This window comes from Python bivittatus, unplaced genomic scaffold, assembly GCF_059951505.1.
Source record: "Python bivittatus isolate LINGU-HERP-01145 unplaced genomic scaffold, Pbiv_v1 ctg000160_np1212, whole genome shotgun sequence".
Lineage (NCBI taxonomy): Eukaryota > Metazoa > Chordata > Lepidosauria > Squamata > Pythonidae > Python > Python bivittatus.
In genome coordinates this window covers 2,652,345-2,679,398 of record NW_028277076.1, presented here as the reverse complement: position 1 = coordinate 2,679,398, position 27,054 = coordinate 2,652,345, and the positions used below count along the sequence as shown (strand labels likewise).

The 27,054-nt window shown below is 42.7% G+C and overlaps 1 protein-coding gene across 1 annotated transcript in view; it reads right to left on the bottom strand.

Annotated features, from left to right (window-relative positions):
• Nucleotides 1-27,054, bottom strand: part of BRINP1 (BMP/retinoic acid inducible neural specific 1) — a 35,138-nt gene that overhangs the window by 2,595 nt on the left and 5,489 nt on the right. Inside the window, exons 2-6 of the mRNA XM_007423833.3 lie at nt 16,141-16,331; nt 9,054-9,223; nt 6,530-6,635; nt 2,724-2,960; nt 2,203-2,425 (exon numbers count right to left, since the gene is read on the bottom strand). Coding sequence (XP_007423895.1) covers nt 2,203-2,425; nt 2,724-2,960; nt 6,530-6,635; nt 9,054-9,223; nt 16,141-16,331 — 927 coding nt within the window. The remainder of the gene's footprint in view (nt 1-2,202; nt 2,426-2,723; nt 2,961-6,529; nt 6,636-9,053; nt 9,224-16,140; nt 16,332-27,054) is intronic.

The following is a 27,054-nucleotide window of genomic DNA, read 5'->3' as shown; positions in this document are numbered from 1 at the left end:
GAAAAGAGAAAGATTTTTTTTAAAAAAAGGAACTCGTGCCTTTCCGAGCCATTAACATTGGCTGAATGCAAGTTTCTCTTTCAGCTTTCCTTTATCTTCGCCTTCATTTCCGTAAAGGGTAGTTGAGTGTCAGTGTGTTGCTTTAGGCCATAATTGAATATAGAACATGCTATTTCTATTAGACCTTTGTGAATGGGACAGAAAATCTCATGCTGTTAATATAACCACTCTATCTTTTTGAAGGCTGTCGTACATTATTAAATGTTGCTGTCTCTGTCCAGGGCATTCAGACACCCAGAATTGCCTGGGATGAAGCTTCCTTGGGTCTAATTTGGTGCAAGGAATATTTGGTAACCTTGTGCCAGATGGGTAGCAAAGATGAGGGAGGGGTGCACTGGGAACTGGCTTGCAAAATTTGCTCTGCATTTCTGGGGGAGAAAACCCCACAGACTTGCCAATCAATCTTTGATCGTTAGAACTTAACCCTTAGCCTTCTTCAGCCCGATCTCCCTGCCTGGATAGCCCTAGATTATTTGCTTTCGCCTAGGCTGTATTCTCACCATACACTGAACCAGGTCAGTAAAAATCTAGTAGATGCATTCACAGAACTTGCTAAGATTGTTTAGTGTTAAGCTTGTCTGTCATCCGACTGGCTCCCATTCCTAAAGGAGGAGCAGAACTCATGGCCTCCTGGTTTCTAGACCAGCACCTTAACCACTACACCAAAGTGGCTCTCAGTCTACATGGGAAGAGCTGTCACTTTATGGTAAAACACCTGTGTGGCCCACAGAAAGTCCTAGGTTCTGTTTTAAGAACTAGAGCCTAAGCCAACACCTGCTCTACAACTTCAAAGGCTGCCCATTCTTCCTGGAGAACTGTCAATCAGTGTCAACCATACTAGGCTGGTTGAACTTAAGGCTGTGACTCAATAAAAGGCAGTTCCTGCATTCCTACCCAATCTTCCTTCACCATCTCTTGTCAACCCATTAGCTTAGCTCTTCACAGAGGAGTTCTCTATCAAGTCAGCTTCATTCTTTCTATTCCTGTATACTCTCCCACCAGTATCTCCCTTCCAAATACCATACAGATGGAGGTTCCACCATACAGATGGAGGTTCACCAGGCAGAACATCTCTTTTTTTTTCCTGTTCTCTTTCTATTCAGTGAATAGACATGTGCCCACACACCCAGAGTCTCATTTGTTAAAACTACAGTATGCCAAACATAAGGGACAATACTCGTATGCTTGATGGTGTTGACTTGAACTACTGAGACACACCAGACCTTGAAAAACTCAGCTACTGGCCTGAATATTGTCCCATCTACATTTGACAGAGCTCACTGGAGATGGGGATTCTCCTTCACTGGTTGTTTTTTCCTTCTTCCTTTAATCAGAACAAAATGCAAATTACTTATTTATCTAAAAGCTTTGGAGGAACACACTTGGCTGGAGAAACACCAGGCACAGTTTCTAGGCTCTTAATCCCTAAGTGATGGATCAAAAATATGATTCCACCCACATGTAGCCATTACAACTCTTGGCAGCTTTATATATATCTTCTGTGCTAACATCAGGTTCTTTTAGCACAAAATGGAAGATGAGTATGCTTCAGAGAACTCTGGCAATAAAAAAATGTGAAGTGCAATATTTCGCCCTTCCTTTTACAGCCCAACATTTTGGGACATCTTCCTTACTTGATGAATCACCTGAGAATAATCTATATTTCTAAACCACACTGCGCCACCCGTAACTTCCTGTAGTGGTTAATATTTTATTGCACTTATCCTCCAATTACTTTCATTCAGTATTAGGGGAAATAGTAGCATCTTTTTTTTCTCTCTTTCTTCCCAAAGGAAAAAATAAACATGATAAAATCTCATGGATTGGGTATGGGTGCAAGTTGTCTTTCTTTGTATCATCATCTCTCTAGAGGCTTTACAGCCTTCCTGGCTTCCCACACCTAAGCAAAATTAAAATGAGCTCAAAGAAACCCACGTATGAATAAATCTTGAGACTGCAGTATTAAAATGGAAGGTTCTTCTCCCAGGGACACTAGTAGACAACGTTGGACTCTCATTAGCCCAACTAAGAGATGTTGTCCCAATAGAGTCACCCCTGGGTCAAACAGACCATTGATGTAACATGCACAATGCACATCATACACATACACACACACGCCAGCTAAAAACAGAGGACCAATACCTTTCTCTAGGCAGCTGATGGTTAGGATTGTGTCGGCAACGGATGCTGAGGCCAAAAAGTTTACGGGCAGTGCGTTGGATCTTCTGGCGCTGGGCCTCCATCGAACTCTGCAAGAGCTTATAGCGGTTCTGAAGGTCCCAGTCATTTCCCCAGTGCTGATGGATGCTCCCAATGGTCAGGAAATGGTTATTAGGTAGTTTCTTCATGAAGGACTTAAATTCATCTAGGAAATACATGTGCACAAACCAATGGATATAAATACAAATCCAAGAATGGATCATTTGGTGGGAGAAATTGTAGATACTCTTTCTTCCCACCCTAGAATATTGTGTATATGAGTATTCTTGAGAAGGAACCAGAGTTTACTACCCACATCCCATGCAGAAAGTCCAAGGCTCAATGCCCAGGATCTCCAGTTGGAAGAATCACCACAGGTGATGACACAAGGCTGACTTGATTGGGTATAAAGCCACTTCCTGTGTAATGCCACTAAAACACCCTTGTCCTTCTCCCGCCATTACCTGAATTCTCTAGATCTTTGTAGGCCTCTGTCCAAGATTTGGCCATGTTGGCCAACGTATATTCCATTATCTGGATGTCAGTGATGGGACAATTGCACTGGGGGAATTCTTCAGCACACTGACATCCACACTGGCTGTCTCGGCAGATATATTCTCCTTCTCCATTGCACATGATATAACTCAATGCTGACTGCACAAATTTCTCTTGTAAATACTGAGGAAAGATGACCTGGAGACCTAAAGGGGAGAAACAAAGAAGGGAGAAAGGGAAATCAAAATAGGGCAAGGAGAGATTCTCCCCTGACTTCTCCAGCATAGTCACCATGGCTGGTTTTGCATATCATGCTCAACCTGTGTTACGGGAAAACTGACCTACTTTTGATGTTTGCACAATAATATTGAACCATAGAGAATCCAACAGGCAGAGTTGACATAACACGCTAAACCACACACCCAGAAAGCTCTAATGAAGTACTAATCAAACAGGGCTCATTGTCTGGATGCACTGGTGAGGTCTTTCTCTGTTCTGGTTAAAGGTATTGTGAGAACACAGTTTATCAATCCGCAGACTTTTAGCGCTTCCATCCAGTGGCCATTTTGGCACTTCACGTGTCCCAGAAGCCAAATGGAAAAGAACATTTGCAAAGTCACTGCAAGAAGCAAACTTCCCTTCTTTCAAAAGCGAAGTGGACATCAGTGGTTTGCACAACTGGCTTGCATGCAATCATTCAGCAATCCAGGTTTCTGTTCAAGTCGGCCGTTTCCAGTGGGCAGCCTGAGGCACATAGTGTCTCTGCAGCTGTTTCCCCACATTTGGGAAGCTCGGCTTGTCAAAGCTGATCAGCTTCCAGTGGGTACCCAAGGATGGCAAGCAAGAAGGGCAGAAAACACAGCCTTCTGAAGGATCCCTGAAACATTTGTGAGCGTGTCTCACTCAGCCAGATGCAGGCCTAGATTCCAGAGTGGCTGATAAAGCTGCCTAAAACCGTAGCATCACTAATTGCTCCTCCATTTGTAGAACCGCAATTCCTCCTGATTTCACTTGACAAACATCACTGGAGCAGAAGGGAACAACCAAGTCATGCAAAGCTGAGAGGAAAGTCACAGTCTCATACAGAAGTTGAGATCTTATCTGAAGGAAGGGGTTTATTAATAACTGGAGGAAGAGTTTAACCATTCAGAGCTGATTGACAATGCCCCACTTCACTTTACTGCCCCATTGGCAGGCCGTAAACAAACAGCTGTGAATTGCTACACAGTTTCAACTTGCTTATCAAAAATAGGACGATGTTCATGCTGGGTATGATTCTTCTCTTCTTCACTTACTTAGAATGAGAAAAGAAATATTGCCCTCCTTTCGATTTGGCTTCATGACAGTATTGGCAACTGAGGAGTTATTATTCCACCTAATCTAAACTCTCAGAGTGCCATATGTGTTTGTTTGATCTCTTTGGAGGATGAGTGAGAATGTAAATGAATCTTTAAAAAAAAAAATACTCCTTCTAACGAAGAACTCCATTTGTGAATGCCTCTAGGAAGAGGAACATCAGCCTGCTCATGTTAACCCCAAAGTATGTAAGTTCAAGGAATTTTTAGAAAGAAAGACAAAGGAGAAATCTCATCTCTTGGGTGTGAGTGTGTGTGCGGGATGGGGGGACAAAGTAGTAGAAGGTAAGTAGAATCTGTTGATAGCTGAACAAGCACGACATGTAGCTACAGAACATAAAATGTCTATTGAGGAAAACATTTGATTGATGGGGAGGTGATGGTTTTCTAGCTTGTAGGAGGTTAGAATCACAAAGAGGGAGATCACTTATAAAGATGCGAATGTATAGCAGAATCCTTGGTGACAAGTTCCATTTATAGCATCATCCATGGCAACTTGGAATTAAGAAAAAAGTCGTCACTGTCTTTAAAGGATGCCCATCAGAAGAATTAGAACTCTCTGTCCCTGGCTTGGGAATCATCTTTCTTCCTTTGACCTAATTTTCAGCAAAGAAAATATGGCAGTGCACCCCGATCAATGGAAATGGTATTTGGGTCACAGAAGGAAAAAAGGACATGGGGGCATAACCTGTTTGGGGGGATTTATCTGGAGGGAGCAACATAATTTGGAGAACTTGAAAAGTAAAGTGACGGCATCTTTGTCCATCTTACCATTTGTGTTCTTGGACATTATACTGCGGGGATGTAAAATGAGAAGGTTGTAATGGTGACCAAAAGCTGCACTCAACCATTTGAAGAAGGCACCCTAATGCATTTTGGTTCAAAGTCTTCTTCAAGGACCAGCCTCTTACACACAGACTTAAGGGTCATCAGGGTTGGAATCTGGGAACTTGAGGGTGAAGCTAGCCAGGTTATCACCACAGTCTAAAGTTGGAACAGGAACTTGAGGTGAACTAGTCCAGTCTCCAGCTCAGTGCAAGAATCCAAAATCAAGTCTCCATGACAGATGGATGCTCAGCCTCTGCTTGAACTCCTCCTCCTCATCTCCCTTGGTAACCGGTTCCTTGTCAAACAATTTTACAGTGAGGAATTCTATGTGATACCCTTTCTGGTACTTGAAGAATGTTCTCCTAAACCCTCTCTCTCACCAGCTTTCCTCAAGCTAAACATACCCAGCTCCCTTAATCTCATGCACAACTTAGTTTCTTCTTCTCTGAACCTGCTTCGGTTTGCCCAGATCCTTCTGAAAGGGCAATGTTCAGAACGGGAGTCGAAATTGAAATCAACCAATAGTGTGACTCCATATCAGTCAAAAGGATATAGACAAAAATGATGGAAGCTTCTCAGCTGGAGAGAGGGAAAAACAAGTCTTCTCATTACCAGTGACCTTTAAAAGCATGCTTTTACCTTCTTTGTTTTTCTACTCACTCCACCATCTAGAAGGTGCATCTCAGAATAATTAGTAGAAACCTTTGCCTTCCCAGCTGCTGTGTAACTTCCTCATTAGTAATTATTTACAGGGCTGCAGGTAATGGATCACAACTTCAGTCTTCTGTGATCAGTTTGCCAACCACATCTAACCTGTTGTCAGCCATCGTGGTGGGAAAACAGCAATGTCACCCAACTCACCAACATCCATTATTTTCAATTGGAAAGCCTTTGGAAGGTGGGAGGAAGGAACAGTACTCTGCACTCACATGCAGACACACACCCAATTTTAGATAACAGTTTAATTCCTCTCACTGATTTGAACGGTTTTGCCTTCATGGTCCAAAAAAAGTTGGGGGTGTTTGACTTTCTGTCCAGAAACGGCATAAAATATGACGGCCATTGTTTCTCATGCATTATCCCAAGCCAGTGATTTGATAATATAATCAGATGTCCAAGGAAAGCAAGTAAAGCCCCCCCCCCCGCAAAAAAAACCCAGGCAAGCAGAGAAAAATCAAGAAAGATTGGATTCCACATGCACATCTGTGACTACTTCACAGCCTTGTCCCACAGGAAGATTGTGGCTATATATGTCTGGGAGAAGTTTGCAAAGAAAGCATTAACTTGGGAGAAGAAGGCAAAGGAGCTGTTGTGCCATTCTAAATTTCACTCCTTTCTTTTTCTGTTAAATAAGAATAGAGCAATGACTTAGAGGCAAGATTCAGCTGTAAATAAATTCAAACTAGAGTGCAAGAGTTATGCCAGCAAGGGGATGTAACCCACAATTTATGCCTCCCGCATCTCACCTGGATTCAGTTCCTTAAAACAATTTGGAAATGATAGAGATGGAACAGAGCAGAGAGAAAACAGCAATGACAAACAACTGCCACGATGTCTAGGCAGTTGAGTGTTTCTTTCCCTTCTTCCCTTACCTTGGAGATGGAGTTTGCTCTCCGTGCTTTGCAGAAGGACAGAACTCACAGAGTCCAGATTGTCATAACTGTTACAGCCCAGCGGGCCTGTCCGCGTTTCGGTGACCTGGAGCAGATTCAAAGAAAGCAAAACCATAGCAGCTGCCCTATCAAAGGAGGGCTGAGCAGGAGGAGAATCTCTCTGATAGAAGGATGGACAGGATGCAACCAAGACCCAAAGAAGACCCAGGTTTAGACAGGCAGGTGGGCAACAGATAAAGTGCCTAGCTGCAGACTAAAAAGGGAAGGCTAAGGTACTCTTTAGAGAAATGTGGTGGTGGTGGTTGTGAAGGCACCAAATTAGAAACCAGGGGACCATGAGTTCTAGTCCCATCTTAGGCACAAAGCCATCTGGGTGATCTTGGGCCAGTCCCTCTCTCTCAGCCCTAGGAAGCAGGTAATGGCAAACCACTTCTGAAATCTTGCCAAGAAAACTGCTAAGACTTGTCTAGGCAGTTGCCAGGAGTCAACACTGACTTGAAGGCACGCACACACACACACACGGTACTCTTTATCAGCAAAGGATTTGATTCTGGATTTGATTCTGTGCATCTCCATTTCAAAGACTTTAGAAAGGAGAAACCCTTTCCCAGAACCTCATTTTTCTTCACCCTCATCCCTCAAAAGTGTCCACAAACACACTAACTGTGACCCTCTGATGCATAAGGTTAGATCATCTTCTTCTTCTCCTCCATCTTGGGCCCATGAGCTATTTGGACTACAAAACCTGTTATCCTCAGCTAGAAAAACCAAGGTGATGAGAGTTTTCATGTTAAACATTAGGAAGGGGTCAGGAGGACACAACTGTTCTGGAGCAATGCTGGGAAAACTGTCCTAGCAGGCATTTTGCTAGAAAGAGAAATAAGGGTGGGAAAGCAGAATCAGAAAGAGAGAAAGGAAATGACAGCCCCATATTTAGCTCTTCCCCTGCCCACAGTTGTTTAATCACACCCACCAACATTTGTTCCTCTACAGATAATTTCCAAGTGGATCATTCTGCTCTTGGCGGAAGAATGCTTGTCTGCATCTTTGGCTTCAAATATCAAATTATGATAAGGAAGTTCTGGTTCAATCTCTGTCACCATCTACATACACTTAGTCATAAAATTCACCAGCAGACTTTGGACTGACTTGCTCTCCTTCTCTGAACTTTACTGTTCCTAACAAGGTTGCTGTAGGACATGTGGGATGGGAACCATGCACATTATTTTGTGCTAGTTGAGCTGGGATACATTGAAGATGTGGGCATGCTTCTAACCACCATTGTGTGGCCTTTGACACTGTTGGGAAATGTATATTTTGAGTGGAATAAACTCCACTTTCTTTTGCAGTGCATGATGGCAAGTAGATCAAAGGAACGTGCCTATTTTCAAACCTTACACAGTAACAGTTGAAATGCACCTAATTCCCCTCTTCCCAAACTTTAGATGGTCTCAGAACATCTCTCCAGCATCTTCAAGTACTCTTGGGCTCAGGGGAAAAAAAACCAAAACAGATGGGCTTATTGATAGACGACAAAGGCCAAACCTTTTTTGGAAATCTCTTCCAACCACAGTTTTGTAGGTCAATTGCTAAGGAGGTCCAAATCTTTTCCCCCTCTTTCCCAGTGCAACTAGATTGCTTTCAAGCTCTCAAAAGACCTTTGCCCCGGCCATTATCTCATCCTGTGCACTATGTTATGGAGTACTTCAAACTCTGAGTTTTTTTTGTCTAGGTGCATTGTACTTTCTGATCACTCACACACCAAAGAGCCATTTAACAGACTTCTAAAGAAGTCTGCAGGAGAAAAAGATGCCCAAAGATGAGAGATGCCTTTCAACATTGCCCCTCCCTAAGCACAGTGATTGCTAGCTGTTCCTGCAGTTCTTTGACACCACTTCCTTGTCCCCATGTTCAATTTTCTACCTCATGCTGTATCAGATTTTACTGTCTATCCTCTGACATTTCTCAGGTGGAATTAGGTCCAGATAGCACAGCAGTCAGTGGCAAAACAGGGCCAGAATGGTGCCTGTCCCCTCCCCAAATTAAATTAAAATTGAACATTTTTTAAAACAAGTTCAGCAATGCTTTAAAAAATGGTTGCTACTCATGAACTTTCCAACTCCATGAGAATCTGGCAGTCGCATAAGAGATCTTTGTGGAATCATGAAATTTGGGAATCAGAAGATTTATGTGGGGGTGAAATGCTTGCCAAGTTCTAGAGGAGAAGATCAACTTCTAACTTGGACACAAACAGGCACACTTCCAAAATACCCAGAATATGTTCCCAGGCTTACAATTAAGGCTGGTTAGAAGTTCAACCAGAACATCAAGACTTCATGTGTGCATTGAGATGAGAGGAGAGAAACTAGGTGCTGACATCAGGGTGGTGGGAGCAAGATTTAAAAAGAAAAAAGAAAAGAAAAGGAGAATTGCCTTTCCCAAGTTCTGGTTTTCCCACACCCACTTTGCTTAAACCAACCCATGTTTGCAAACCAAGGTATACCTTGATCGCTCCTGTGGAGATCTGGATCTCATGGAGACGCCTCATAGTTCCATCCCGGTCCACGAAATACGAGGAGGCAAGCTGGTGAAGGGACTCAACACTTTGGGTAGCATTGCCTGACTTTCGGTCGAGTCGGCTTTTGTCCATGTACATGGTCAATGCCTCCTCTCCTGGTGAGGGACCAAAAAGATGAAGTAGTAGACAGAGAGGGAGGGAGGGAGGGAGGAAAAAAGAGAGAAGGAAGGAAAGGGAGAAAGGAGGGATGGAAGGAGACTTGTGTCAGTCACCGCACTGAAATTATTGCTGGTGCCAACAGATAAAAAAAGACGCAATTTGCATTGCATCGGCTGTAATGCCTCATGATCTGAGGTGCAGCTATCTCATACCTTATCAATCAGTGGCATTTCAAACTGTGCCAACAGAAGCATTGTTTTCATACCAGAAGAAATCAAGGCTGATATACCTTCCATGCCAAACTGATGCAATCGCCTGGAAAAGCCCTAGAATTTGTCCATTGTTAAGAACCAAGATAGCAAGTGTTGCAAAATCTAAAAATTAGGCCGAGAGCCTTAATATCTTGGCGCTCATCCGAATCCACAGCTCTGCTCTGTTCTCAATTCTTAATTTCTTGCACCTCTTCATCATAAAATAAAATAAATCCAGAAATGAAGAAATAAAGGGCAATGAACAAACACGTTTATATTAAAAGAAAACTCTTTAAAAGGGGATAATATGACATTTCCAGCACAAAAGACTCTGAATATATTTTCAGGATTCATTTGGATCAGATTCAACAATGTCCAATTAGGGTGTTTCAGCCAGTGCCAAAACCATGGGGAAAAGCTTCTGTTGGTCTAACACACTTGTCATTAGGGAATAATTAATTTTCTGCTTGTGACATGGAACAGTAATCACAACCTGGTAATAGTAGAACAGAGGGCTTTTCCCCTCAAAATATTTGCAGAAATAGGACAATCAGACATATATATATATATATATATATATATATATATATATATATATATATGTAATCTCTTACCACTGGCTCGAACAGGCTGGACTAAGAGACAGCACTGAGGCACTGATCATAGCAGCACAAGAACAGACACTAAGCACCAGATCCATAGAAGCAGGGCTCTATCACACTAGACAGGACCCAAGGTGCAGACAGTGCAGAGAGGCCTCAGAGACAGTCCAACACACAGTGGCAGGGTGTAAGATGCAGGCAGGAACAGCACACACTGAACAGCACAACCAAGTGTCTGGCATTGTGTACAGGAACATCTGCACAGTGTATGGGCTAGACCCCCCCAAGTCCAGATGGGAGATTCCACAGAAGGTCGTGGAGAATAACAGGGCTAAGATCCTGTGGGACTTCCAGATCCAGACGGACAGGCAGGTGCTGGCCAATCAACCAGACATCATGGTAGTAGACAAGGACCAGAAGTCAGCAGTAGTGATAGATGTAGCAGTGCCAAGTGACAGCAACATCAGGAAGAAGGAGCATGAGAAGCTGGAGAAGTACCAGGGCCTGAAGGAAGAACTAGAGCAGATGTGGAAAGTCAAGGCCAAAGTGGTCCCAGGAGCACTCGGGGGCTGTGACTCTAAGCCGGGTGTCAGAACCTGCATCCACCAACAAGTGTTAATTTACAAAGCATAGCAGTCAATGGGAGGTTGATTGATTTGCTTCTGCCAATTGTGACTAGGGAGGGGGGCTAGTAGTTAAGGGTTGTAATAGGAGTAGTAACCGGAGATGGTGAGGAGATTAACCTTATATGGGCAATGAGGCTGGGTCGGATTGCAGGCAAGGCCAGTGGGGGCCTGCTGGCCAGGAAGGAGCTATGTATCCCTGGGAGGAAGGAAAGAGGTCACCACCAGGTGAAGAGGAATTGAGGCCCCAGGGCAATAAGGGGAGGGGGGATAAATAGAGAGAAATTTTCCAAGGCTTTAGTTTTAGCAATGTTTTGTTTCAAGCTACATGTACCACAAAATAAAGGAGCATTTATCTGAACCAGGCCTGGTTTCATGAGAATTCTTCAGGATTGGGGTTTGGACATTGTGGACTTGACACCGGGCAAGGGGCTCCAACAGACCCCAGGCACAACATCAGAGCTCTGTCCAGAAGAGTGCAAGGCTTAGGATCGACTGAGAGATTGAGGAAGACAGATACCACCCATAGGGGTGAGAGGGGATTTAAAAAAAGATAAATAAAAGTCTTAAAAAGGAAGATAAAAATTAATACAAACGACGAGGTTATAACTGAAGTTCTATCTTTATTATTTATTGATTGCATACAGTATATGCGCACGCACACACCCCAGGACATGGCTATAGGGACTTCAACTACAGAATGAAATATTTTCTTATTCCTGCTGTGATTAGCTTCCTTTATTATTTATTTATTTGTTTATACAATTCTGTAGCGTCGTATTCCACAACAGTTTCTGGCAATTTACGGCATAAAAACCATAAGCCCAGCAACTGTAAATTAAACAGGGAAAAACAAATTAAAAAATAACATCCGTGGGACCCAATCCCAACACTGACAATTCCAGCATAGAGGCTCTTTGGAGCAGCACTGACTTTACACCCTTCCTGAACACCATCAGGGTGGGCACCAACTGACTTCAAGGGGGTTCCAGGGGCTTCAAAATGTTGAATGTTATTGCTATTATTCCCACGCAGATCAGACAAAATCCACCTTGCGTGGACAATTTGGAAAAGCCATGCGTTAATGTTAAACCCTCAATACATTCCACCAAACTCCCGCATATCAAAGGAGAGTTCAAATGTAGCTTTTGGTGATGAATAATGGGGAGGGAGAGAAAACACTGAACAGTGGAGAAACAGGGTGTTGAAATGGTGAGCGCATCTCCAACATCCAACTGCAAAAAAACTTGAGTAGAAGGAGCAAAACATTGCTCAGGAAAAAAAGACAGCTACAGCAATCAGGAAGGGTTAATAGATTTTCACTGCATTATTAAGTCCTAATTTCTCATTTATTAAAACATTCAAAGTCATCTTGCCTTTGGGGTATTCCATGCAAATTAGCTCTCAGCAATGCCCTCTCCAACCTCCAGAATTAGCACCCTTAGGAATCACTTGGTGCAGTATTTTTAGGTAGAAACTAAGAACAGAGAGCCATTTTATTGGCTCTGGGATGACACATGGAGGTTCCGATTAAGCTGAGATGGTCAGATGGGCCACGACAAAGTAGGCTTCCCAACTCCGAAATATGTTCAAGGCTTCCTGTTTTTAAGCTCCCCCCACCATTACCAAGCCCACTTCCATCAGAAGCAAGTAGCAGCTGTGCAGAGCGTTCCCACTAGCCGCTGTTTTTATAACAGAAAGGGATTGGGGGTACATTGTAGTCAAAATCACACAAGACCTGGGCAGAATGCATTTCAGAATTTAGAGATCTTTGGTGTGAACATCAAAACAAGAGCCACACTCAAAAGTATATGAGTGAGGAGGAGGCAAGCCTTACCCAATAGCTCATAGACAATCACTACACCATTACACAGTCATATTTATCTCTCACACTTAACATTTATGCAGCTATGTCCTACCCCAATGGCAACATTCAAACTGTCTTCAAGGCCAGCCCCAGAAATGTTGCAAAGAGAGCCAGTTTGGTGTAGTGGTTAAGGCATCAGGCTAGAAACTGGGAGACCATGAATCCTAGTCCCACCTTAGGCACAATGCCAGCTGGGTGACCTTGGGCCACTCCCTCTCTCTCAGTCCTAGGAAGCAGGCAATGGCAAACTACTTCTGAAATTTTGCCAAGAAAACTGGAAGGATTTGTCCAGGTGTCCAACCTGGCTCCAACCAGGAGTCCAACCAGGAGTCAACGTTGACTCAAAGGTACAAACACAATATTCCAAATAAGAGGTTTTTAGGGCATGGGATGCTATCTCGGTTAAGGTAGGACTGTAACTTGTGCACCAACCGAGCACAGACCTCATTAGAAAGGCACAAGTTGGAAGATCACTTGGTGTAGATGCTAAATCAGTTAGATCTTTGGCTAGGTCCAGAAGTAGATCCACCAGAAGAATCCTTACATCAAATTAGATGAGCACTGCTAAAACTGTGGCTAGTGGAGATTTGAACCTAGATCTTTACCTGTTCTAATCTGAGCCCAGTGCCACTGTTCTTGCATCCCTGAGAGTTATGAAGGAGGATGCAACCAAGTCAAACCCAGCTTGGGAAGTAATGTTAATACTGCTCAGTTCAACATCTCTGACAGGAGAGCACAGCTGAAGAGCTAGAACTGGAAAAACAGGAACCAAAGATTCACAGGCCAGACAGAACAGTTAGGTAAATATCGTCTAACTCTCAATCGGGGGATAGCTAAAAATCCACCATTTAAAAAGTGGAGATGAAAAGGCCTAGAATTTAAACTCCAAAACATACGTACATACACAGGGCTTGATTTGATGGTTCCACCATAGACATGTATGACTTCTTCCCTGTTTCCAATACAGCATCTTATATAGCTTTGTCATTTCTGCGAAGCTTTTGCTATAAATAAGTTGCTGAATAACTACAAGCTTGAGTGCCTGAAGTACTTTTAATGCCATGTCTTGTCTGGATTCCAACAAATAGTCCTCTGGGGTTTTATAGGATCCCCCTGGTGCTAAGAAAATGGCCAATGATTTCCAAAATGGTTAGAATACACTCCCCACTTTTATTTTTGGGCTTAATTTTAAAGAGCTATTGCAACTGTGGCCTTCCAGAAATTGATTGATCAGCTGAGCATCTGAGATAGGCTTCTGGGTCAGTGTGATGAGGCTAAAGTCTCCAAACAGGAAAATACTCTCACGCATGAGCAATACATGCTCTTGGGGGTGATCCTGGGGGGCCGTCTTCCCCTTTTACTGCTGTCAAGATAAAGCTTTCCTCCTGTACTGTTCTCCTGGCATTTTTCCTTCCCCATTCTTCTTCCTGCAAGAGAGCTGATGAAATGTTGAGCTTGCTAGCTCTCATTCCAGGCCTGTGCATATTTTAAAGTGGAGTGTCATAACAACAGGAGCGCGAGGAAGCACGTGGTGAATAATTCACCAGTGGGCCCAGGCAAAATTAAAAATATATTTCATCATCAAAAGGTCTGCATTATTTGGAAATGCGAGGGACAAACAGCCCAGGTGGTGGGAGCAATTGAAAAGGAAGAAAACTAGGCTGGTTTTCTCAACACTTCTCCTGTGCCTGTTTGTTCAAAATGATGTCATTCAGTGGATCTAACTCACAGTTAACCAGGGACCTAATTGCAACCTTAGTAGGTAAGACTGTTTGGACTCAGAAGAGTTCTGTGATCTATCCAATATCTAGGAACCCCCCATTTCCATTCCTGTCTCAAGGTGATCCTGAGGGGGATACAGTATGCAAAGGGCCTCTGCCTATGCTCAGAGGCATTCCGATTTCCAGTTAGCTTGCAAATGGCATACATTTTTGCTTCTTTGTTCAGCTAGGTTTCTATCTTTTTCATTTGGAAGAAAAACAGTCCTGGTGAAGTTGCATGCAGTCAGAAACCAGAAATGAAAGAGCAAAAAGGATAGACGAAGCTTTAAATATAAAACAGAAGCTTTAAATATAAAACTAAAGAAGTTTGCAGAGTGTAAACTTAATTTTTTAAATTTAGTTTACTCTGAGAACTCAGGTGCATTTGCTCAAGCCTTTCTTCTGAATTAACTCCTTAACATTTGGCTCTGCCTAGGGTGCATATTAATGCCCGCAGCTTCACATGCATTCTTCACATGGCTTTGGATTGTTATGTGCACGTATGTGGAGTTTTGCGTCAACATTTGCAAACTTCAGAAGTGAGAAAGTGAAAAGGTAATAGCATTTCAGCTGAGATGCTTGTTTCAAAAAGCAATGAAATGCCAACAGGAACGGATGTGTGCCTCAACCCTGGTCAAAGCAACGTTTAAACTTCAAGAATGAATTAAAATACTTCCACATCAACTCTTTTGAAATTGATAACCTGTTTTGTTACTTCAGTAACTCCTAGACACCATGTTAAAAAGTGCCCTCAAGGGATTTTTCCCCATTTCCTGCTGAAAGTATACGTATTTAAAAAGTATTACCTTTCATCTTAGAATAATAACATATAAGGACCAAACTAACTCTGATGTCCAAGGACAGGCAGCCCATTCCAAGAGAAATGAATATCAGCATTAATTCATAGACCGAGACAGCTAAGATGCATTAACTTCCAGCAACGTTTGAGACCACAAAAATGCTGAACTTTGTGTTGTTCTCACAACCGTCCTCCAGGGATTAAAACATCTCCTCCAAAATAACTTGGAGACTTTGTGTGATCTATGAACCCAAATCTGGGTCTTATTATTCTAAGACAAACTGTATTTTCTAAACCAATTCAAACACATTACTGATCCCCTTACAATTATCTTCTCTCATTCTACCCTGACCATTTCATTTCTCAACCAGTTGTGTGCAACCAGGGAGCTAAAGCAGAACTTGGAATGATGTGCTGAGGACATACTTCAGAAAGAGGGGACAGACCAGAGTCCAGAAACTGACAAGGTTTGTTTACAATGAAAGGTGGTTCATTTAATTGAAAATTAATTAAAATCATTAATTCAGTCATTAAGCAGGGTTAAAGCCATTATGCCCTATGAATGTCATGATTTCCCCCTTCTACCAAATTTTAAACATAGTAACTGGGTGGCAACATTTGGAGGGCTGGAAGTCACACTTTGGGGGGGGTGCTCATATGCAGCTTGGGGGGCTCTGGCTGTGCCCCACTGCTTTTAAGCGACATAGAAAGCAATTCTCAGCAACCCCAGCCAGATTGGGGAACGCTAAGGGACCCTGGGAGGCGGAGTTCTTCAACTTCGGATGGGCCCACTTCCCTTTCCACAAAGTCAGTAGAACATGCACAAACGTTCTGTGAATCAGCACCATTCAGCCAACCATGAGGGAAGGTGGAATATAAATGTAGGCAGCATTTCTAAAGGAAACACCAAGCTGAGCCCCATGCATTTGTGAGTCAAGACATCTGCCATACTTCTTCCTCCAGCTCCCACATCCAAGTCCTGAAACAAGAGCCAAGCCCACCACCACCTACCTCCTAAGGTGGCAGAGATGAGTATGTGGGTGCCGTATTTTTTGATGATGGTATCAATGAACTGCTGGGTTGTAGGTCTCCTGCCCAGCAGGCGTATGCTCCTCTGGAACTCAGGCATCAAGGGGACCGGGTTCCGGAGCAGGTCTCTCCGCTCGATGGCAGTGTTCCTCACCTTCCAACGGGCAAACTCCCTGCAGAACAAGATCGGAGCACAACCTGGATGAGGCTTTGAATCTGGGTGGGAAAGGTGGGTCAATGAGGGGATGGTCAGGAGGGAAATGGGGAAGGGGGAACACCATGAAATGTTCCCCCAGATATTCTGAAGTTACATTTCTGTGGCTTCATCTAAAAGATCTGGGGGTGAAAAGAAGGGAGAAACAGAAAGGAAAAGGAGGTGATAGAAAGGGGTTATTCCAGTGGAAGGACGGGATCTGACATAAGTAAGGAGAGAAAAACCCACTGAATTGCCCATTACATTCCTCCTAATAGCACCCCTGCAAAACTGACCACTGTATTTCATCAGTGGAAAAATGAGAGCCAACATGGATCCGCTGAACAGAAACCTTTCGGGATGATCATGACGTGGAACAATAATATGGCTGATTTTGTATCGCTTTTTGCTCTTGACATGGGAATCACAACCATTCACACACACATTGCAACGATGCCTTTACAAAGCCTGCATCGTTTTCTCCCTTCTTCCTTTTTCATGCCCCCAACATGAACAGTATTCGAGGTGGGTCAAAAGCGAAAACGTCTCCCTCTCAAAAGAAGCTCCGTAGATTCTCTCCTTGTTATAAATGTCAGTGTTCCCTTGAAAGGATTCTCTTTCTAGGATCAAAAAGTCATCCCAGTGAAAAACTGGAAATAAAAAGAAGTCTGCAACTTACAGCAGAAAATATTCCCCCCGCTCCAAGAATTCTGTGACAGTTACTGCTCATTTCTCTTTCCAATATGTGACACAAAAGGTATTTTTCCTCCCTGAAATGTTATTTGCTTTTATTATTCTATTTCATGTTTTTCTTTCTTTGTTTTTCCTGTTTCTGCTACTTTCCTGGCCTCCCCAATATTTAAATCTCAGTTGAAGGCATGGGAAACGTACCAACCGTACTGGCTGGAAATTCAGAAGTTTGTAATTGGAAGACACCACCTGGAGAAGGCTGCATAAAAATATATAGCTTTCTAGTCTGGGAGGTGGATTCCAAGAGATTTTGCATAACTCCATGCCAGTAATGATACTGTGAATCTTTCGTCCTTGTTGTCCAGATGCCCAGAATTAATATAAATGAATAATCATAACAATAAAAGTAAAAAAAACCCTCATCCACACAACTGGCAAACACTTTAAAGGAGAAATAAAGATGTTTTCCCGGCTTTATTTCAGCAATCATTGCTCCTCTCTAATGATTCACTGGATGTTGCCTTAGCTTTGGAATCAAGAAAAGTCCCAACCGAATGGATTCAACAAGAAGGTGAACGGTCATCAAAAAATGTCCACCCATTCCCCAAAATGTAAGGAACTTCCAGAAAGAAGAGGAGGGTGGCTGCAACTTTTTCCCATGTCAAGGAATTGAGTAGCAACCTACAGCTTCAACAAGCAGTCAACAAGAGGTTCAAAGAACATCCACCCTAACAAACTTACTGACAATGGGATGCTGAAGGACACATCTACGGTTTCCAAGATTCTGTAACTTAACCCCTTTTTGTCTGTCAATAAGTCTGGTTAACAAGATTGTGTGAATCTAGGCTTCCTGGTGGCGAGCAGCTGCTAGAGGGTTGATACAAATGTTTTCTTCCCTGAGGAAGAAACTGTTTCCCATTCTTCTTTTAATGTTCATTCCCAGGGGGTAAAATTCAAATTTATTTTAGCAGGGTTTTCAAGATTCCAGGAGGGTGTTTTCATTCTTCTTTTGCCCAAACCCTCTTTGTTTCACAACACAGTCATCCAATGGCCCCCACTTTCCATTTTGGGAAAGGCCCTTGGGGGGAAAAATTCCTGTGGATGTCTTCCATTGAGGTTCAACTGGGATGTGGGACGCCAGGGAGGCTGCAGAATGCCAGAGAGAGGATTGTTCAACGACAGACAGGACAGTCACATGCACTCCATCCCCTAAAATGCACCGATGCTTTCTTGATAGCAAACTCCTTTCCATCAGATCGAAGGGAAAAAGCCCGGGGGGGGGGGGGATGCAGAAAACCATTTTGATGTGATTCTAGTATGAAACCAGGAGGGACCATTTTGGCAGCCAAAGGAAAAGGAATTTGTCCTGCTTTTGAAATGGAGCAAAAGGCGATAAATATCTATTTTCACCCAAAGGCAGACTTGACTAATGAGCACAAGGCAAAGGAAATACAGATTATTTTTCCCAAAATAAATAAAGGAAGAAATCCCCAGGGGCTACCAGGGTGCTCATTAGCACTGGGCAGAGAAGTGGGAAGATGCTGAGAAAGAAGGGCAAGGTTCAAAGCACAGGGCAAGGATTGCTATGGGAGACCTGTGGGCGCACGCATGCTTCTAACCATCCTCTTCAACCCGCCACGGAGGCCAGAGGGCCTGGGGGAAGAAGAAATTAGCTTAGAAGAGAAGAGGAAGAGAACAGAAATTTAGGCAAAATATGCAAGCCAAAGACTTAAAACAAAACAAGGTGGCACTTTGGAAGATAGGTGGAGAGACTGAGTTCCAGCCAGGTGTTTGCCACCAAGTCCTCTGGCACGATCTGACGTTTTCCGTTGTCCTTGCTCCCTCTCCCTGCTCATTATTCAGGCATTCCAAGATCCCCCAAGGGACACCATCTGCTCTGTGCCACCCACCACCTGATCCATCAGCTGGTGGCTTTTTCCATACACGCTCGCATCAACATTTTTCTATTCCTAGCTTCGCTCATCTGCTGCTAGGTCAGCTTCTCGTGCTTCTGATCTTTTGGAAGAAGCAACGGTGGGTGAAATTCTCACGGGGAAGTTTCTTGCACTTAGCATGGACAGCAGGAATAGCAAGGACATCTTGGATAGTCCCTGTCTGTCACTGTAAACCCTTTTTGGAGCAGTTGTCAACTTCCTTGGCTGCACACACTTCCATTCAGACAGTGTCCACCAAGAAGACTGTATAGCAATAGGAAGAAGGGCGTCCAGAGACCAGTAACACCATCGTTCAACTCGTATTAAAAATCAGCTCCACATCTAATGAAACAATCTCAGGATGAGGCAGAAGAACAGATGCCTCTTTCACAGGAGAAGAAGACTTCAGAAATCAGATTTCCAAACCCTGACTAGGAGCTCTCTAAATTTCAACATTTTGTTGAATATCCCATTTCCCCCCCCCCCCCTTAGCTGACAGGTACGTATCTCTGTTCAGAGCTGCCTGTAGAAGACTCTTCAAGATTCAAATGGCAGTGGCATTACCAAAGGAAGAAATACACAAGGCAGATAAACAAAATAGTCTATTTTGGAATCAGTGGCAGATTCTGCAGAGTTTCAAAATGTTCAGCAGAAGCATTTGATTTCTATTAGTAATGGGAAGCCACCTTGTCTCTCCAAGAAGTGCAGGGTAAAAAACCCCCTGCAGCAAGATAATAAAATAAACAATAAACAAATATGTTGTGATCAATGTGCAGCTGTCTATTTTGACATATTGAGATGCTCAAAACCCATTTCTTCTGTTTTTTGAAGAGCTATGCTTAACCACACAGAATAAACAGGGGAAGTAAATGGGTGAGAGAGAAACTTCAAGGTGAGCTTTGATGGCATGGATGGAGCTCTGATGCTTAGGCTGTAATGTCAATGCAGAGTTTTGCTTTCATTTTGCACATCAGAAGCCTTTACCAAATAAAATATTTGGCAGGGAGAAGGAGAAGGAGAAGGAGAAGGAGAAGGAGAAGGAGAAGGAGAAGGAGAAGGAGAGATATGGGTATGGTAGGAGAAGGCAGAGAAGGAGGAGGAGGAAAAGAAGGAGAAGGAGGAGAAGATGATGATCATGGTGTTCCATCATCCTTGTCAACCATAGTTATCATGGTTGTTAACTTTATTAGAATCAGGAACAGAGAATGCAGGCCAAATGATAGACTTTTGGAAATGCTGACTGAGCAATAATTTTCTAAAAGGAGATGGATCTCATGTGACCTTCAGCATGCTTTCTTCCTAGATAGTTCCAGAAGTAGAGAAGGAGAATCCCACACCGTTCTGAGGTTCATGAGTCTGAGGCAAGGTGGCATTGGTTTTCTGTCGCAGTGTGACAACTTTGCTTCTTTGTCTTGATGGCTACATCTTCCCCTGCTGGAATCCACCATAAAGGCAGCCTTCTTCTTTTTTTCTTTTCTGTTCTTCTTCCCACCTTCCCTTCATCTCTAGCCAACTATATTAAATATTTCTCAGAAGATACACATTCTGTATTGCAGGCACACTTCGACATTATGAGCTTTTCTCCACAGATATTTTCAAAAGATATTCTCCCTTGGGCAGACTCTCCACCCCCATGCTTTGTATGTATTACAGTCAGAATTTCCAAATGACATCTTATTTCTCCCACCCACCTGACTCACTCCCTGCTTCTTTCCCAGTGACCTTTTTCTCTCTCCATAACAAGCTGATCTGCTGAAATTTACAGATATAGAAATATATGAAAGAAGATGGGCAATTTGACCAGACCTTTTCTAAAAAGAAAGAAAGAAAGAAAGAAAGAAAGAAAGAAAGAAAGAAAGAAAGAAAGAAAGAAAGAAAGGAAGGAAGGAAGGAAGGAAGGAAGGAAGGAAGGAAGGAAGGAAGGAAGGAAGGAAGGAAGGAAGGAAGGAAATCAGAGAAGGAAGGAAGGAAGGAAGGAAGGAAGGAAGGAAGGAAGGAAGGAAGGAAGGAAGGAAGGAAGGAAGGAAGGAAGGAAGGAAATCAATTTATAGTAAGAAGAATGGGTGTTTGACCCCAATAAAATGCTATAAGGGGGTACAGCAAATGGACACACAGATTGGCTATTTTAAATGACAACAGAAGAGAGATTATTTGACAGTGATGTCCTTCACAAGTAACATAGCACTGCTTGGGATGGCTCAAGAACAAGCCCACTGTTGACTCTCCGCTCTTGACTTAAAACCTAGATATCACCTGGATTTTTACCGATGGAGGGACCATTACTTCACCACCAGTTTTGCATAACACATTTAAAGTCTCTAATCAATGAACATTCCCCCCTCCACTTGTTGATAATGCATGGTAACCCATTTTGGACCAAGCCAGGACCTTGAACTGATTTCTAACTTGGTTTCCATGATTTTCCAAAAGCATTATATGTGCCGGAGGGGTGAGGGTGACAATCAATGGCTCAAGTGTAGCATCATTGCTACTTTTAGCAGGGAAGAAATGATCCTTCAGAAAGATGGAAAGGAAAGAACATTTATTTATTTATGCCTGCATGTAATTTGTAAGGCCACCCAACTCATGAATTGCAAGTTGGGGTGGCTAACACAGGATTAAAGCACAGAACTGTCAGGTCTCATGCGATGGACAGGTGCACCCAGATGCCTATAAGGAGTCAAGGCAGCTTACAGAATAGTGCTCTTTCATTGTCCAAAACTGATATGCATGGACAGAGATAGATAGATAGATAGATAGATAGATAGATAGATAGATAGATAGATAGATAGATAGATAGTAAATCTCTGAATTGGGCCATCACTCTATGGATGTATAGCTTGACATACTTGACATACTATCTATCTATCTATCTAGCTAGCTAGCTAGCTAGCTAGCTAGATAGATAGATAGATAGATAGATAGATAGATAGATAGATAGATAGATAGATAGATAGATAGATAGATAGATAGAATAGTGAGAGAGAGAGAGAGAGAGATGATACTGATAGATAGATAGATAGATAGATAGATAGATAGATAGATAGATAGATAGATAGATAGATAGATAGATAGATAGAATAGTGAGAGAGAGAGAGAGATGATAGTGATAGATAGATAGATAGATAGATAGATAGATAGATAGATAGATAGAATAGTGAGAGAGAGAGATGATAGTGATAGATAGATAGATAGATAGATAGATAGATAGATAGATAGATAGATAGAATAGTGAGAGAGAGAGAGAGAGAGAGAGATGAGAGAGAGAGAGAGATATATAGATGATAGTGATAGATAGATAGATAGATAGATAGATAGTTAGATAGATAGATAGACAGACAGACAGACAGACAGACAGACAGACAGACAGACACACGCACATTTTATGCAAATCTGCAGCTTCCTTTATCCTTGCATAATGGGTGAGAAAGACAGATGAATTACCTCTGGTGAAGCCTAACCACCCACCCAACACGCACGCTGCTCTGAACTTGTTATAAGAAGGGCAGGATAAAATTGGATACGTTTGGGTAAACGTGGGGAAGAATTTCTCCAGTGTAATGTTTATTTCTGGAATTCACAGCTGTATCTATTTCCTTCAATGGCTTGAAAATGTATTAGACCTAGAAGGATAGGGTTGTCACTGGCTTCAGATGGAAACTGAAGGCTGAGGAGCAGCTATCTTTATTTTTCCCCCCTCCAAATCTCATTTTCTTTCTGGGTCATGTTTTAATTTTTTGAAAGATTTGTTTGGCTGGGATTCTCCCACTGCTGAGACCAGTAAGCTACTCTAAGAGACGTGCTGTGTATTGTCAGCTTCTCAGGTGGACCAGGCAAGAAACACAACAAGATGAGCTCATTCTACTTTATTATAAGGCTACGTTAACATACTCTTGCAAGTCTGAAAGTACAAATCTCCCACCCTCCCTATTTACCACCTGAGTAGTTAGGACAGGCCCTTCCTAAGTTTCTTTCTCTGGCCATTATGCAGCTGTGGGCTTCTCCCCCTTTTATCTGATTGTTCCCTAGGCAGCATCTCTCCCCCCACACACACACCCATCTTCCAAGGTCATTCTCACATTCCATTACATTATGGGGTGGGGTGGGGTGAAAATTGAAAAGATATTATTTTAATGGAGATTTTTCATCTGGATTACCCTGGGCAGCTCAATTCCATGGTAACTTGCACGATAGTAACCCCAAAACATAAAGAACAGGTGTCAGCATTATCTTATCTCCCTTTTCCTTCTTCATCCCTTCTTCCTCCTGGGTCTTTTTTTTTTTTTTTTTAGTATAAGCTAGAAAGCAGGTACTGGAACTTTTATTATTTGGAAGTTCTTTCAGGCGGAAGTGCAGAGGATAAATGCCTTAAATAAAAATAAAGAGAACTATAATTGACTTCACCTTTTTGATGGTGACTTGCTGTCTGCTGGAGATCTGTTGCTGCGTAGGCCTGAGAGAAAGGATTGTCTCCAGGAATAACTGTTAGCAGGACCTTCCCAAACTGGGGTCTGCAGTTATTGCTAATCTATAGCAATTTTTGTCTCCATCCAACCAAGATGATAGAGGTTTTTGGCCAACAATAACCAGGGACACAAGATTGGAGAAGATTGAAACTGGGGTAAATTTAGTAAGGAAAAAGAAAAGACCAGACTATGCTGAATTGGGGAGAGCTTCCTTTCCATTCAAGGAAAACCTAGACGCACCAGCTACTTCCATCATAGCACCCTCATGTCTCAGTTGTCCAATGTATATACGATGGCAATTTTCAGAAAGAAAGCAGAGGGTACGCCCTCAGCAACTTTGCTTGAAGTCATGACCCAAATCATTCCTATTCTTTCTAATGGCTCTCTCTGTCAGTTCAATCCATGTCTTCCCACTCACATATTCTAGGCAAGATCAGAAAACCAATGCTATCCTTATCAGGTAGAGATATGAAGATCTGGAGAGGAAAGGAGAGAAAATCTTCATATCTCTCACTAACTTGAATTAATGATCTTGACAAACCGTCTTTGTGTATTGAGGGCATTCTAAGGCATCCAGGTATATCAATGGTAGTCATAAGCAATCAACTAACTACCTGATGCTTAAATAACTTCAGCCTTCTCAGAAAACCCAATCTAGCTTTTTATGCGAAACAAATTCTTCTAGAGGGAGTGGGTTGTCCCCAAACCTCTGGGAATAGCATGAGGACAAGGAAGGGGGAAGAATCACAGAGGAAATTATAGAGATTACAGAAATAGAAGAATAGCATCTGTCTTGGAAGTTAATTCTTCATGCACAATGATTCCTTAGTCTTTCTGCATCACCACTTTGGCAGGTGGCAGTGCGCCACCTCTTTAGAAAACCAAACTTCAAATTAAAACAAATAATGACTTTTGTTTGATTTATTAGAATCCTGAAAGTGGCTTGTACAAGATTCCTGTCCTTTAAAATCTTATTGAAATCTTCAACAGAGAGCAAAGTTGACCCAGCCTCTGAGGCCTAACTGGAATGACCTGGAAAGGCAGAAGATGGTGAAGAAGGTTGGAAAAGATCAGAATGTGGACAAGAAGGAAATATCCAATTTTGACAATTGAAACAACAGCAGCAAGGAGACATGCAGAGGCCAGGTGTTCCTGCAAATATAGAGAAAATAATTTATCTTTGAAGTTGGGAAATACCCTGTTATAGATACTTCGCCAAGCAATGTCTCCAGAATTTCTCCAGAAGAAATTATAATCTGGGCAAAAGCAATCAGAAATCCAGCAGGGCATCATTATCATCATCAAGATCTCATGTTTGATTAGGTCCACAAAGCAGTCATTGCATTCTATAGAACGTGGGAAGTCAGCCACTTGGTGGGTGGAAACCACACTTAACATTTTAAATGTGGGGTAGCAAGGGCTGCTGTGGGTGGGAATTAGGGCAACATGAGTGTGCCCCCCACCCTCCTGACAATTGTGGACAGGGGTAGGATGTTGCAATTTTTTCCTTATATTTATTAGAAGGAGCTGGGAGGTTTCTCTTCCCTTTCTTCATTGTTTTCAGCCTACCATAGAGGTCATGCTACAGTTTCATACCAGTCCTTTACAATTCCCTCCTCCCACCAAATCCCAAAAGTTTGTGGGTTGCTTGCAGACTTAAAGTTGCCAAGTTGATGACTTTTGATGTGAAATAATACTGTGCCTTGTGAGCAAATGAATAGAAGGTGGGGAATTGGGACATACAAGTAATGAAGTCTAGTTCATGTCATGCCGCACGTACCCACCTGCTCTTCTGTTCTTGCATATTATCCTCCTACTCTCAGGATCTCTGATGTTTTCAACCATCCTGCTCTAGTCTTGCTTCCACCCTCCATGCCCTTTGTCTCCTTTGTTCTCACAATGCAGTTACATGAAAGAAACATCTCCTATTCCTAGTGATGTATTATGCAAGGCATCCAGCCAAGTTTTCTCTAGAACTTCAGAGGAACTGGAATTCACTGCTATGTGATGAAACTCACTGGCATGCCCAGAAGGAGTGCCTTCTGACACACTGCAGTGCAAAACTGAAGAGCTGGAAAATCAGTGGGCACGATGGTAAGATTTCACAAATGTAGAAGAGCAGTGTGAAAGGGAACTCTAGAAAAGATCATTAGGTGTCATTCTTGACGCACTATGCAACACTCTAATAAGCATCCATTGCTTTTGTGGGTCACAGAGATCAGCCTTTTTCAGACTGGGGTCCTGCAGATATACTAGATGAATCATTCTCCGGCTTGCACGATGGATAATGGGAATAAAAGAGTGCCAGGTGAAGACAGTTAATATACTCTAAATAAATCCTATACAACTGCTTTCCTGCTCTGCTTGCGGTCCATTGCTGCCATCCAGAATCTCCTCTCCTCTTCTTTCCCCACATTGATCAACAATTCAGTTTTGGGACAGGAAATGTCCACACTTGCGAAGAATGGCTGACTTCAAGATGTGGCGTTTTAGCTTCTCCTGAAGTAAGTCAGAAGATCTGAAGTGTTTTGGTGGATGACAATAAATCCGTCTTTCAAGGGTGGCCCACTTGGTGACCTCCAGATGCTTGCAGGCTGCAGCTCTCATCATCTCTTGCCACTGGCCGTGCACCTTGGAACTGAATGGCAGTTAAGGCTGGGTTTTCAGATTTGACACTGAAGCCACTCCCCCATGACTAATTTACCATGTCCCTTCCTCACTTGAACCCACATCTGGATGCCACCATAGCCGTCCTCTTAGACCAGTGTTATCCAAACTTGGCCACTTTAAGATGAGTGGACTTCAACTCCCAGAATTCCCCAGCCAGCCATGCTGGCTGGGGAATTCTGGGAGTTGAAGTCCACTCATCTTAAAGTGGCCAAGTTTAGACAACACTGTCTTAGACCCAAGCTCCTGACATATCGGCAGTGCAAAGATGGCTACAACAATTCCAAAGGGAATCAGATTCTTCTTTTCCTCCTGAATTCTAGTTCAAAATAGCTTGCATAAGTAAAAGAAAGGCATTAGGTTTGCAAAGCAGTATTGCAGCATCAGCATTTCCAAGCTCCTACATTGATTCCATTGCCTGGGAGGTAATTTGATATGGCTGTCGGGTGCCTACACATGCATAACCAGTCCTCATGTTCCTCCTCTTTCTGTGGATCTCAGGAACCGAGCACAGGAATATGCAGACTTCCAACTGTAAACCTTTGAGTTTTCAGAGGAATCAGTCCTCATTCAGGACACTCCCACTCAAGTAGAATTGAGTAGAAGACGATCCATTCAAGGAGAATTCCCAAGCGTTGTTTTAAGGTCTTTGAGATTCCTGTTTCCTGAACTTTGGTTTCAGTGGAGGAAAAATGGCAGTGTTTCTCTCTTAGGTATGCCCTCTCTAACATTGTAGCCTAAGGTTCACATTTCTAAAGGTACTTTCTAATCTTAAAATGCATACTTTCAAAGCAAGACATTCCAAAGCACAGTCATCTGAGAAACGGAGAACTGGTTGACTCATTGCAAGGATGCACAATGACAGAATCCTCCTCCCTTTTCTGATATCATGAGGTTCATCAAGTTTCCTTGTTTTATCAGTAGCAAAATGACAGTGCAGGAGGCA